At 45.8% G+C, this 13,083-nt stretch overlaps 1 protein-coding gene across 2 annotated transcripts in view; it reads right to left on the bottom strand.

Annotated features, from left to right (window-relative positions):
• Positions 1-13,083, bottom strand: part of TMEM184B (transmembrane protein 184B) — a 30,293-nt gene that overhangs the window by 3,310 nt on the left and 13,900 nt on the right. The window contains exons 3-9 of one of the 2 annotated variants that reach the window (XM_065841218.2): positions 10,964-11,129; positions 7,659-7,749; positions 7,027-7,102; positions 3,916-4,007; positions 3,326-3,495; positions 1,965-2,159; positions 1,047-1,070 (exon numbers count right to left, since the gene is read on the bottom strand). In XM_065841218.2, coding sequence (XP_065697290.1) covers positions 1,047-1,070; positions 1,965-2,159; positions 3,326-3,495; positions 3,916-4,007; positions 7,027-7,102; positions 7,659-7,749; positions 10,964-11,129 — 814 coding nt within the window. The remainder of the gene's footprint in view (positions 1-1,046; positions 1,071-1,964; positions 2,160-3,325; positions 3,496-3,915; positions 4,008-7,026; positions 7,103-7,658; positions 7,750-10,963; positions 11,130-13,083) is intronic. The other variant, XM_065841226.2, reaches the window with a different exon arrangement.

The following is a 13,083-nucleotide window of genomic DNA, read 5'->3' as shown; positions in this document are numbered from 1 at the left end:
TAAGACAAAGAGGGACAAGTGAAGAATACGGCTGCCTTCCCCCACACCCCTTAATGTGTAGGTAAGGAGAACAGGGAACATGCACTCCTAGGCCCTGCAGAAGTTACTTTACAGACTTCCTTAAGCAGCTGCTGAGGAAATGCCACACAAATGGTGTCAAGTTTTATCAGTATTGCTCCTAGAGTTCAGCCACTGCTAACCAAGGGGATCCACCACAGCACCAAATGGGGGACATGCCATGAGAATGGGACATGCCCACAGCCACCATCTCCACTAAACACTACTGGTGCTGGCTTGGGCATGCAACAAAGACATTCAGCTGGGAAGGTGCTCCTGTAAAGGGTTTCAGAAGACAAAAACGAAGGAAATTCTAAAAATATAGAAGTGGCATTTGCCATTCCCACTCATGGGAAATTACATTGATAGGCAGTATCAAAGTCCCCACAGGAAAGAGACCATAAAAGCTGAAAGCAGCACAAAGGAGGAAAAAAAGGGGAATAGGCAGTACCAGAGGCAGAAGCACCCACGGCTGAAGAATGCCACAGTGATACCCTGAAGGCAGCAACAGTTGGAGATCATCCCACCCAAGTGCTGAGCACAGAGGAAGGCTGTGAGTCCTTCTAGGGGCTGCCATTTCTCATGGCTTCTAAATCCTATTTCCAGAACAGTCTTTTGGGACTGCTTGGTCCTGGGGATGAGCTCCCAAAATGACCAAGGCATGCTGATCATCTGTGGTCACTATGGAAGTGAAGAGAGGCTGGGCTGAGAGAGCAAACCAGCTCCTTTGAGAGCCTGTGCGACTCTTTGGAGAGAGATTCACACAGTCCTGATCGAAACACTCCAAAGCAGGTGTTAAGCCACTGCCCCTGGGGCTGGTTTGCAATTTATGATCCAGACACCACTAAAGCAGCTGTGTGAGGCAGTCAGGTTACAGAACTACAAGGAAGGGGGAACAAGGGACAGAGCAGGCAGGCTGGGAATTGGGACAGAACAGCATCCCAGTTAAAAACCAAGGGAGACAAACACAAAGAGCATGCTGTACCTACCATATGGCCCGTATGATGGAACAGCTGCACCAGGGACCATTGGCCAAAGCAAGGGAGAGGTAAAAGAGAATGGATAGAGAGACAGAGAAAGAGAGAAAGAGAGTGGAAATAACAAGAACTGAACAAGATCCACCACCAAAACATCCCCCACTGTACTGGCCAGCAGTTCACCGTTTCATCACCCACAGATCTCATCTCCCTCAGCTGTGATCATGATCCTTCCAAAATCTCTGGGACTGGCTAGGATGGAGGGATCACCTACGTGAACACTGCCTAAGGGCTGCTCTCTTCCCACACCTCAGCACAGACTCCCCACAGCAGGAAATATGCCTTTGATTTGGAGAACACCGAATGTACTTGCACAGACTGGGCACAAGAAACCTCTTTTCCCAGAGATAACATCCACCTCCCTCTTCCCCAGAATAAGATTTCTAGCAGTCTGACCCTCACAAATTCATTACAGGAAGATCCTCCTCCTCCAAGCCAAACATATTGCCAAAGCACAGCTTCATCTTCCTGAGCCAGATTCAAAACAGAGCCTGTTTCAGGCCCTGTCCCTCCTGCTTTCAGTCTGTTGCACAATCTGGAGCAATGGGAGTTCCCCTTCAGGGAGACGGGAAGAAGGACAAACCCACTCTACCAAAAGGATGCAACTTCTTGCAGCCTTCAGGTCTGCAACAAGCTCTCGTGGGTGGCATACTGGGGAACTGAAAAGGGAACAATGCAATTCAGGCAAGGTTTCTGCACTGCAGAGCCGTTGCACAATTAATCTATTCAGACACTACGAAGGAGGGGATGTGATGTTTTTCCAAGCAGTCAGGTTTGGAATCATATCAGTGTGCTGGCTGCTAGAGGGACCAGCCTCCACCCAGTCTCATCACCAAACAGACACACCGTATCCGCTGGCATGTTTCCTACCTTGGGCATCAAGTCTCTTGTCCAGGTACACCTTGTACGTGAAGGCGTGGCGCAGGGCGATAGCTGCAAAGAACATCTCCACACAAATGATGAAGTCCTGATACCCAGCAGCTACGGTGCCTTCCCCCACAGACACATTGGCAGAGTGTATTTTGGGGATGGCACCACACTTTTCCAAGATGGCCAACAGCATCCCTAAACAAAGCAACAAGCTCCTGTAAATGTGCAGAAAACATGATCGCATACTAACTGTAAGGAATAGAAATAGCTGCCTGTGCTGTATGTCCTAGATGCAAATTCATTTAGGACAGGAGCTACAAACAGAACAGGCTAGATACGCTCACCAGTACAACAGAGAAAGGAAGAATAAATGAGACAAATATGTTTACGCAAAGAATGTTCAAACACTGACCCTCTTCTATTGTGGAATTAGTTGCTGCAGGACTTAATCGAGTCCAAAACGATAAGAAGCAGCCAAATATTTCTGTGACGACTTCTGTGATCTCAGCATTTCCAATAGCCAGCACAAAAATTGAGGTAACAGAGCTTTTCATTTAAACATACAGTGGTTTTGACACACCATTGCAAGAAAGATACTTCTCCCTGTCCATAGTCAGGTGGCTGAAGAATTACAAACAAGGCAGAAAGTGTGTGACCAGATGGCTCAAGATGAGAAACTTAATAGTTTGTCTGTAAATAGGGTGGTTAGGCCATACTCTAAAAGCCTAAATTCCACCTAAGTTTGAAGTGTAATCAGGTAAACTTACGTAGCGCACTGAGCAGGGAAATGCTCAGAGCCAATCAGTAAGAAGCACTAAGCTTAGGTAGAATTTTGTCTTTCTGAATGTGCTTCTGCATCACGTGTATGTATTCTGAATGTCCTTCTACTCCGTGGTGGTTCTGTGGCAGCACACGCTGCATTCAGCCAGCTTGCTGCTTCATATAAGTCACAGACACACCATTAAAATTTTATTTATAGAGCACTAAAAGTGCTAAAAATTTTTAGATGTGCCACTTTAATAAAAAAAATGGCAGCATGTAGATAAAGCGTTGGCAGCTTGTACGTTATGAGTGTTCCAGGAATGAAAAGGACTCTTCATCCAGCTGATTTTGCTAGGCAGATATGTGTGTGCACATACACATGCACTGGGATAGTGAGGATTCAGGAGCATTGAAACAAAGGATGAAAATGAGAAAAAACTGATTTCCCAGAGAAAAGCAATGAAAGACTATAAAACAAATACAATAATAGCACAGAAACACATTCTAGCTATTAATCCGCATCTGCTCTATCAACTCTAGTGTCTGAGCATCTGCAGAGAGCCCTTTGTGCCTATCAAGGGAAGGGAAAAGCAGCTCACCTTGCCAGAAGGACAGGAAGATGACAGACTTCACCATGAAGAACTTGAGGACTGGGCTATAGGGGCTGAGCAGCTCACGTGTGGCGAAGTAGAAAAGGAAAAGGGCATACAGTGCCAGGCTGACAGAGATGTTGTAGATGATTGTCACATAGAGGTAGCCGCTGGTTACACTGAAAAGAGAAGATACATGATACATGGTCATGTGGAGATGAAGTACTCAGGGACATGGTTTAGTGACACTGTTAGGTTAATGGCTGGACTCAATGAACTTAAAAGGTCTCCTTCAACCAAAATGATTCTATGATTCTAGGACTGCCTGAAATTTTAGCATGATCTTTTCCTCTTACCACTGTCACTGGGGAGTTCTAAGACTCCATTTCCTTTCTGCCTTTCTGTCCCATTCTCTCCCCCAAAACCGAGGCGGAAAAACCCTGAAACCAAGAGGCTTATCCCTGCCCTCTTTTCTCACATGCATATTCAGCCTGTGTTGTCCCCCTGTCTTTTCCTGTGGTCTATCAGACACACGGACCATAAGCACAGCTGGGCAGGAAGGGGCCGCTGAGGTACACTTCCCAGACAAACAAACTTACTCAAAGTCACCATCCTGGTACTTGCCGAAGGCTTGAAGGATGACTGTGCTGATGGCCATGAGGGGCTTCACCACACAGAACTGCAGGGTAGCCTACAGGAATGAGTAAGAAGGAATGAGAAGTCAGGAGGTCCAAGAGGACGAGTTCCCAAACAATCACCATGACAGTGCCTCCACTGGGACAAGACAGCAATGCAATACAATCCAGCCCCAACAAGGAGTCTGACCCTGCCACTTGCTAATCAATTGTGCTTGAGGACTGCATCCCCTAACAGGAGATAAAGGAGATTCAGAAGCAGCATGTGTGCTATCTACTTTTCCAGGATGGGAAGAAAAATCTCTCTGCAGGTTCTCCTAGAAACTACTTAGCTGCTCTCTTCCATAGGCTGTGCTGCAGCACATTTATGCATGGTAATGGCCTGAGAATAAAAATCCCACACCATGCTATGGTACAGACACCTCAAATTCAACAAAAGGACAAAGGGGAAGGGTAGAGCTGGGCAAAATGGTCCCTTAGACGGGAGGGGAACCCAGGTTTCTGAGGAGGAACTTTGACAACTGCCATTATGTTAAGGCATTTCGTATGCACACCAATGCGTGTCGCTAAACAGAAATTAAGAGCTATTCAGTTGTCACTCACATGACCTTCACTGAGCCTTCCCAAAGGCTCCATAGCTCTTGGGATCAGCTCCATCCATTCTGCTGGTATAAATGATTGCTCCTGTTGGGACTCCTCTCAGCGCCACCCCATGTTTCATCTTTCTGGAGATGTTGAACCCCAAAGGCCTAGGACAGTGGATGGCTGCAACCCTAAAAACATCACCCATGCCTCCCTGAAGAAGGCTGGAGGAGCCTGGGCAGGTGTTGACCTGCGCACACGTGGGGAGGGCTGTGTATGGAAAGAAGGCAAAACCAAACAGGAGTAATTGCTTTGGATACAATGCAATTTGTTAGTGGTCATAAGACTTCAAGGAGATTAAAAACCCCAGCACATGTCAGATACTGAGTCACTGTAAATATGTGAACTAGAAAAGGTCAAGCTAATTCATAAACAACTCTGCTCTCTGAGCTTCCTCTCCTTCCAATCTGGGGTTGTTTTAACCGTTTCCCTGCAATCCAAACCACCATGTCCTATTTTTAGTTGCTTCCCTAGAAGATGCTACAGCATACGGGAAGCACATGGATGGTGTGTGACCCATCTGTAAGGGTCACCAGACAAAGGCCCAGCAAAGAATCTTGTCCAAGGCATCTTTAAGGAAACAAGCTGTCCAGATTTTAAGCCACAGCCATTAGTGCAGGCAGACAACCCACAGCAGGCACCTGCCTGAGGACACCTTGGGGTGGGGGTGAAGATGGAAAGAAGGAATGGTTATAACATGCAGATTCCTTCAGGATGAAAAGGGCTGGAAAGAGCAGAAAATGGGTAGGCGGTGGTGGGAAATAACAGGAGTGCTGGAGATGCTGAGAACAGGGATAAAATGGGTAAAGTGCTCCTTCCAGCACATTCCTCTTTCTGATCATCACGATGTTGGATACCACACAGATCAGCGTGGAGATGTGTTCCATTGCCCTTCTGCAGCAACCTTCCCAGGAATTTGCCTTGAAAGGCCTTAGTACAAGTACCAGAAGGTGCGTCTTAGTGTCAAAGATTTCTCACCAAGGCAACATTTAAGTTCCAGCCAAGAAGGATGGAAGTACTTAAACATCCCTTTGCAAGTGACACCTCCCTCACAGTCTCCACAGTAGACTTAACAGTTTGCAAAGGGCAAACTAGAATTGCTGCCAGATAGCAGCAATGGGAAAGTCAAATATTCACCTAAGACAGAGTTACCAAATAAGGTGAGGATTTTCAGAAGCCAGCAGAACCACCACTCCCCCAAAAAAGTGTTTCTCATCTTCATTGTTGTGAAGAAGCTTTCCAAACACAGCCAGGTGCAACCCATGTGGAGACAATTGCCAGAGCCAGTGGGACACAAGAAACAAGAGATCTAAGGGAAATTATTTCTCCAACACTCACTCACCACAATGGGTATGTATCTGCTTATGACATATTTAAAAGGCAAAAGTTAGCATTAGGAGCCAAAAGAATAGGTAATGCATCGAATCAAACAAAAGGTATACTTATGAAGCCCAAGAGAAACAGGCGAAGCAGCATACTAGGAGTAGATTAAAAAATAAAGTAGTGGGCAGGAAAACAGGAAAGCCATGAGGACAGAATATGTTACAGAGACAAACAGAACAGAGAAAAGAAAGATGTGGTCCTTTGAAAATGGCAAATTTTGCTGCAGAGATTAACACTGGATATTACTATGAGGCTGCATTGTACCTATGATGTTCCTGCATATTGCTAAAACATAGAACATGATGTGGAGGAGAAGCCAGGGCAGATATCTAGACCCAGTGACTGGAATGACAATGACCTGAGCCCTTTCAAAGAACGAGATCTGCTTCGTGCTTTCTCCAGAGAAACCTCATGTGTTCCTTGCAGCAAGTGAGCAAAGCCTTGAAACTCACCCGCTGTTTCTGGGCAGCCAGAGGTGACTGACCTGGGATGAGCAGACGAGGGCTGTATCGAGGTTTAGATCTCCTCCATTCCCTCCCCCTCAGTATATCCAACTCAGCACAGACAGACACACATGGTGAGCAATCCTCAGTTCCTCCTACAAAGCGTTGTGTCACGCTTAACCTCCACCCCCCTCCTCAAATCCAAACCACAACAGCAGCACTGGGAATTCAGGAGGCTGTTACACAACTGCGGGGTGTCTGCAACACAGCACAGCCATCAATTTCTTAAAGTTGGGACCTCTGCAACCCAGAAAGGGAAGAGGAAATCAGGATTTCTTCCCAGAGTTAACATCAGATCCAGGAGATAAATGGGGTCTTTTGCTAAAGCCTTCCTGATGCAGGGTTCAGTAGAAAATGTTAAGATCATGCAAAACAAATAAACAACCCCCAAAACACCTGCTCTTCTCAGCAGGCTGCAGGCCTCTCAAAATAACATTATAAACCCCCTCAAAGGAGTGCTCATCTCAGAAGTTCAGCAGCAAGAGCCATTGCCAACCCACACACTTCATTCACTTCTGGAGGATGGTACAGTTCCTCCAGCCCATACCTGTTTGCAGAACCTTAGGAATCCAATCGAATAGGTCTTTCCCCACAGGCAGCAAGTCCCGTATACACAGCTGGACCTGAAAGAGCCAACACAAGATGACAGAGTCCAGAAGCAAGATTTGGGCTAGAGTGCAAGATTCCTACCCTCTTTGTCTACCCCTTTGTAGCAAAGTTGCAGGACTGGTGCTTTCTCCAACCATGATTACAGTTAAAGCCATATTCTCTTTCAGAGATGTTTAAAACAACATCATGTCTTCACACTCCACTATTTTTTGATTTTTTTTTTTAATTTTTTTTTTTTTTTTTAATTGAGTAGCATGGGGAGAAACACAGATCCTGGAGGAAGTACAAACAACTAACTGAGGACAGAAAAGATTTAAAGGCAGAGAAGACAATAAGCAACAAAGGAGTAGTCAGGTGTCCAGAAAAGCTGTGAATCAGTCCACTTGCTTAAGAGGATGTGATCAGCCTGATCTGTCTCAGAGCAGGGTACTGGTAAATCAGCCCCATCCACGCTGCCCAGTCCTAGCAGACATTTGCCACCTGACACAGTTTTTCAGGGCAAGGACAGACACATGCTAGATGGGCACAGAAGGATGAGAGCATCATGCTGTAAGCAGAATTAGTACTCACTCAATTGGTTTCCCTCTGATCTCAGACATGATGGAGCTCTCCCCTCCCAAGTACTCATAGCAGAGGCTGAGGAAGTTGTATATTACAAATGCTGCAAAGACATTAATCAGTAAAATGACAACCAACTTCAAAACAGGTGCAAGGACCAAGAGTACAGGCAACAGATCAAACATTACCAGGGACTGCTTATGCAGCATTTTTCCCTTCAAAGTACTCCGGATTATTTTCACTGCATTTATCATCCTACTTCAGCATTCACAAGACTATCTGAACTGGACTTTGGCCAAGGTCCCAGGCAAGTTCCACAACTCATGCCAAAAGAGTCACAGGACCATTTAAAAACTGTGGTCAGTCTCTGTTTTACTTGGCAGCTGTAAGATGGCATTCTTTACAGGGTTCCTGTGCATTATTCCAGGACATTACACTAGTACTAGATCATTTGGAAAAGTTCTCTCTGATTCATCAACTGTATCTTATCTCCTGTATTTAATCTTTTAGGTGATGAACACAGTTTCTCTCTCTGAGGTAACAGGAATGTAGACATAACAGTTGGAGAAACAGGGTTTTGACCAATCAGTGAAACTCTGTTTTCATGTCTGGTGGTGACTTCTGAAAAACAGGGTTTGTGCTCCATTTCCCCAGAAGGCTGGAAGGTCTTGCCTTCTCCTTGGGCCACTTCTCTTCTGCCTTCCCCAGCAACCTGGTGCAAATGAGGAAGAGCCTTCTCAGACTGATCACTAATACTCTGCCCCATTTCAAGTGGCTTCAGGGCTCAGCTTTGCTGATACATATAAACCAAGGTGAAGACACTGTCAGGAGCACTCATAATTACAGACACATTTACTTTTCATGGGACCCAAAGCCATGCAACTGTGCACAGAATAAGTTTATACATGCCCAGTTTAACACACTCTTGACCTGTTAAAACCACTGCTGGACCCTCATACAGTTATGAGACTTTTAGGACAAAGGTTATATTCCTAAATTGGGTACATACAGCCTTGGAGCAAAATGACAGACCAGGTGATCCCTTCATTCAATGCTATTGTCTACGACAGTCTGTATCCAGACATTCCCTGGAATGCCAACACCAAATCCTGGTTTTGGCCCCCAGCATTGACATAATACAAAGAGAAAATAACTTGAGATGGAAACAGAAGTCTTAAGGAATTTAAAATATGAACAAAAGCCTAATAATTTACAGTCCTGAGATGCTGACATCACCAAGCAACCAGTATTAGACCTGAGGTCAGTTTTCCCAGGTGGATGAACTTCCAAAGTCAGAGACAGACATCAACTCTCATTCTTCTACAAGCATCCAAACTATGCCCTGGAAAATAGGAACTCAATGCTGCCCAAAACACTCATAGTCTCAAAACATATTTATGGCAAGAATGCTACAGCACATAAAAGCCAGTGGAATACCTGCTCCTATGTATGTCACTGGGCTATTGTTCCTCCATTTGTAATCCTTGTTATTGAACAAAGTTAGGTATGGTCATATAGCAATGATTTTGCGAAAGCCTTAATTAGGAGAGAAAACACCAACCATGGAAAGCTTATTTAAATAACTGCGGTAACCCCTTTTGCCTGCAATTTTCCTGCAAGTTAGCTGACAGGTCTCAGCACCCAGAGGAAGAAAAGCTGAGCTTTTCCTATTGTCCTCCAGTGACCCCTGCCCTCTGATGTGGTCATTACAATACCAGCTGCCCATTCCACAAGCTCTAGGGAAGAGATGACATCAGAGGAAACAAACAAAACAAAAAAAAAGTGGGGGGGAAGGTGGAAATACCTGCCACTCCATCCCCAAAATAAATTAGTCCTAACTATCTAAGCTCACCACACCAGCAAAAGAACTCTTCTCCCATTCCTGATCCACATTCATCAGAAGGTGCTTATGACATCAACATAACAAAAAAAAGCTACTTATGTCCATGTTACTGACACGGAGGTTTGTACAGAAGCCGAGTCACATGAAAGAGCAACGCTCCTCCTAATGCACACTACGAAATGCAGCCCATAAATGGCCCAAGAAAGCTTCCAAAATGTATTAGTAGGGCCGGGTCTTGCCATTCGCTAACAGAGCTCCTCCCCAATTTGCACCCTTCCCAAAAAAGAAAGGATGGGGTGGGTGGCAAGGGAGGGAAGAGAACAAAAAGGCTGTTTCGAAGTGATCTCCAAAAAAAGCGAGAGAGAGAACACACTGATTGAAGGTGCTTTCACCTCCACCTGCAGTCTTCTCACACAGTCCAACGTGCTGGGGTGAACCTCAGAGCAGGTGCTGAATTCTGAGCAGATGTTTGCAGACTCCCTGAGCAAGCGAGGCAGAGGGATGCTGGCTGTTGCTAGGAGAGGAGCTTTGCAGAGCAGCAGCCTTCCTGCTAGACCTACACACACACGCAGGGCAGCAGGGAAGGGAAAAAAAATACAGGCCCAAACAAAGATGCCTTCTGAATCACGTGCACACGTTTGCCATCTGCTGCTGCATCTCAGAGCATTGTGGTAGATGTGAAGGAGGGTCTGCTGGTCCCTTCGGCTGACTCACTTGTTCACATGGCCAGGGGCATCTCTCTGCAATGCAGATCTTACCAAAACAACTACAACAACTGAATAACAATTTAATGAGGGTATAGTAATAAACTGTCCTCAAAAATCCACTGCTAGAGCACAGTTTCTCCTGCTGGGTGGGTAAAAGCTTCTTTCAGGATGAGATCAGGAGGGAGGTTCAGATAGCATTTATTGGAGAATAACTGTTTCCCTCGCATACAATGCTAGTGGTACTATCTGCAGCAGAGCAGATAACCAAACCCAAAGCAATCAGTAACTCACCCTGAACACAGCACCTTCCCTCCTTCAGGACTCCAAAGCACTTCACACCTCCCCAGCCCCAGCATATCATGGCTGTGCTACCCTGTGCGAGCTCACAAGTGGCCACAGGATGGGACCAGAAGAACATATTGCTAACAAACTGCACCAGGAAAAGAGGACAAAGTAAGTGTCTGGCTGCTGAATAAGTGCTGTTAGAAGAGCCAGGAGCTGACCAATACCTCACTTTGTAACACCCAGGTAGAATCAGATTTTTGGCTTTCCATCTTCCTGAAGCAAAGAACCCAAGAAAATAATAAACTTTGTCTCTACAGAACACTGGAGAGAAGGCTCACCACATCTTGTCATGCTCAGAAGCCAGCAAGGGAGAAGGTTTCAGTAGGTGACAGTGATACTTTCTCCATGTGCCCAACCAGAAGCAAAAGTTCTTAGTGCGGAGACCTCCCACCTCCCCCATATTCTGTCTGACCCGTTCTTACCTTCATAGCAGTCCCGCACCGTGCCAAAGTAAACATAGTACTGATCATTGGTGAAGAACAGGAGACTGAGCCATGAGTCAAAGGCGTAAATGGGCACAATGAAGAGGATCCGAACGATGTAGCGCTGTTCATTCGGGCAGCTATAGCAGCGAAGGTGCATGTAGATCTGAGAGGACAGAGAGGGGAGACCAGCATCAGTGGTACATGGAGCAGAGAGGAGAAAGTAGAATTTGAGAGTCAATTGGGCCAGGAAAAACAACCTCAGTAAATCACCTCTTGATGGCCTCCAGCAGCCCCAAGGCGATGAACGTCAAAAAAAAAAAAAAAAAATTAAAAAGTCACTGCTATTATACGGCATTGACACGGCATCTCTTAGTTTGCAAAGAGAGGGAAGGAGGAGGAAAAGAAAGTGGAGGCATTTTTGATCCAGTTTCTTATAGGGAATTAATTTACTGTTATTGTCATCACCTTGCCCATATTCCTTAGCTCATGTTTTTTGTCCAATTATTCCTGCTACCCTGTTTTAAGTACTGAAGATTCACAACACTGCCAGCCTGATTTTATCCAAAGAGGGAAGGTACACACACATCAGCGCATGCTCATTATAAACACACTCACTCTCTCAGCAGTTTTGGATGCTTTCGAGACTTTCACCTGAAACAACCTAGGAGAGCCCTTCACAGCACTGCCACGAGCTGAAAAGCCACAGCACATCTGCTCAAAAAAGTGCCATTCTGCACATCAGTGACAGCAGAGCCACAAAGTGTCAGCAATCAAGGGAGCAGTGAACTCGTGCAGCGTGCTGAAAGGAAACACGGCCACACCGCACGTTTTGTCTGCCTGCCTGCACGCACGCCAGTCCAAGTCACTGGCTGGGGGAGCGCAACATCCCCATCACTCACGGTTTGTTAGCCATTATTAAATCCCACACCTAAGATGATTTTTCACAGAATACCCACCTCCTGGAAAAGGTACTGACCACAAGTATACCCTGAAGATGAGCAGCACTCCTATAATGGCCTAATAACACGGCCAGAGCTTCAGTACAAGCTGCAGGTATGCTCTGTTGTCCACACAGTCAGCAGAGGGCATATTCTCCAGAGGCAAAGCCTCTGTACAACAACCCTCATCAAGCTGCCACCCAACTGCTAGAATTAATAACCGTTGGTTTATTACATATGTGCCTCACAACTGACCAGTTTTGCTGTCTGAAGAGGCACAAGCACTTGTCTGAAGCTCAGTCCTGCATTTGGAGATGCTGTGAGGATTCTCCAGGGTGTAACAAAGCAAACGTCAATGATCTTGCCTTTCTCTTGTAAAGCAGAGGGGGTTGTCTCTTCTCCCCACTGTCTGTTGCATATCTCTCCCTGCCAAAATTGACTGAAGGGCTCAAAACACTTCTGTTTCCTCCCCCTAACCCACTAAGATCTCATAAAAGCCTCATTTCCTGAGGAGAGCAGGTTGAAAATAAACTAACAAACCTTAGGGTTATTTTTTCCTTGTGACAATCCCAGTGACACACCTCACCCAGCACAGGAACAGCTGACACCGGAGTTCAGATGACTCCAAGCTTTGCCCTTGGGATGTCACAAGAGCCCTGCGATCCATGCACCTACGAGAGGACAGGAACTGCTGCCTTGTAACTGGACAACAGCACATTTCAATCAACAGTGTTCCTCCAGCACTGATCTCTGTTGGTCCATTGGAGAAGGGCATTAATGCCTAACTGTGCAATGCTATACTGCAGAGGAAAGATTTCTTCCTACCCTCAGCAGGCAATCAATTTGACAGGAGGATCCATGGCACTTGTAATTGTTACCCAAGCTGGTGAAACTGCAGGTGTTACTCTTATTCATCAGTGACTAATCCATTTTTGAACTTCTATAGCCCTTGTACTCCATCAATAGGCTGTAGTTTTCTAGATCCTAGTCATCACTCTGGAATCTACAGAGCAACAGGTACAAAACACAGGTTGATAAATAACAGGGTTTGCATTTCCCCACTGTGTTTTTCAGTTCACATGACAACCTCATGAAAGAGAGCTACAGAACAGGATGCAGTCTTTGACTTGCTCTGGCTCCCAGGACACCTGCCCCAGCAAGAGGGGAGGGGAGAAAAAT

The sequence above is a fragment of the Patagioenas fasciata genome, chromosome 1, assembly GCF_037038585.1.
Source record: "Patagioenas fasciata isolate bPatFas1 chromosome 1, bPatFas1.hap1, whole genome shotgun sequence".
Taxonomy (NCBI): domain Eukaryota; kingdom Metazoa; phylum Chordata; class Aves; order Columbiformes; family Columbidae; genus Patagioenas; species Patagioenas fasciata.
Note: the sequence above shows the minus strand (reverse complement) of the source record. Positions and strands in the feature narration are given on the sequence as shown.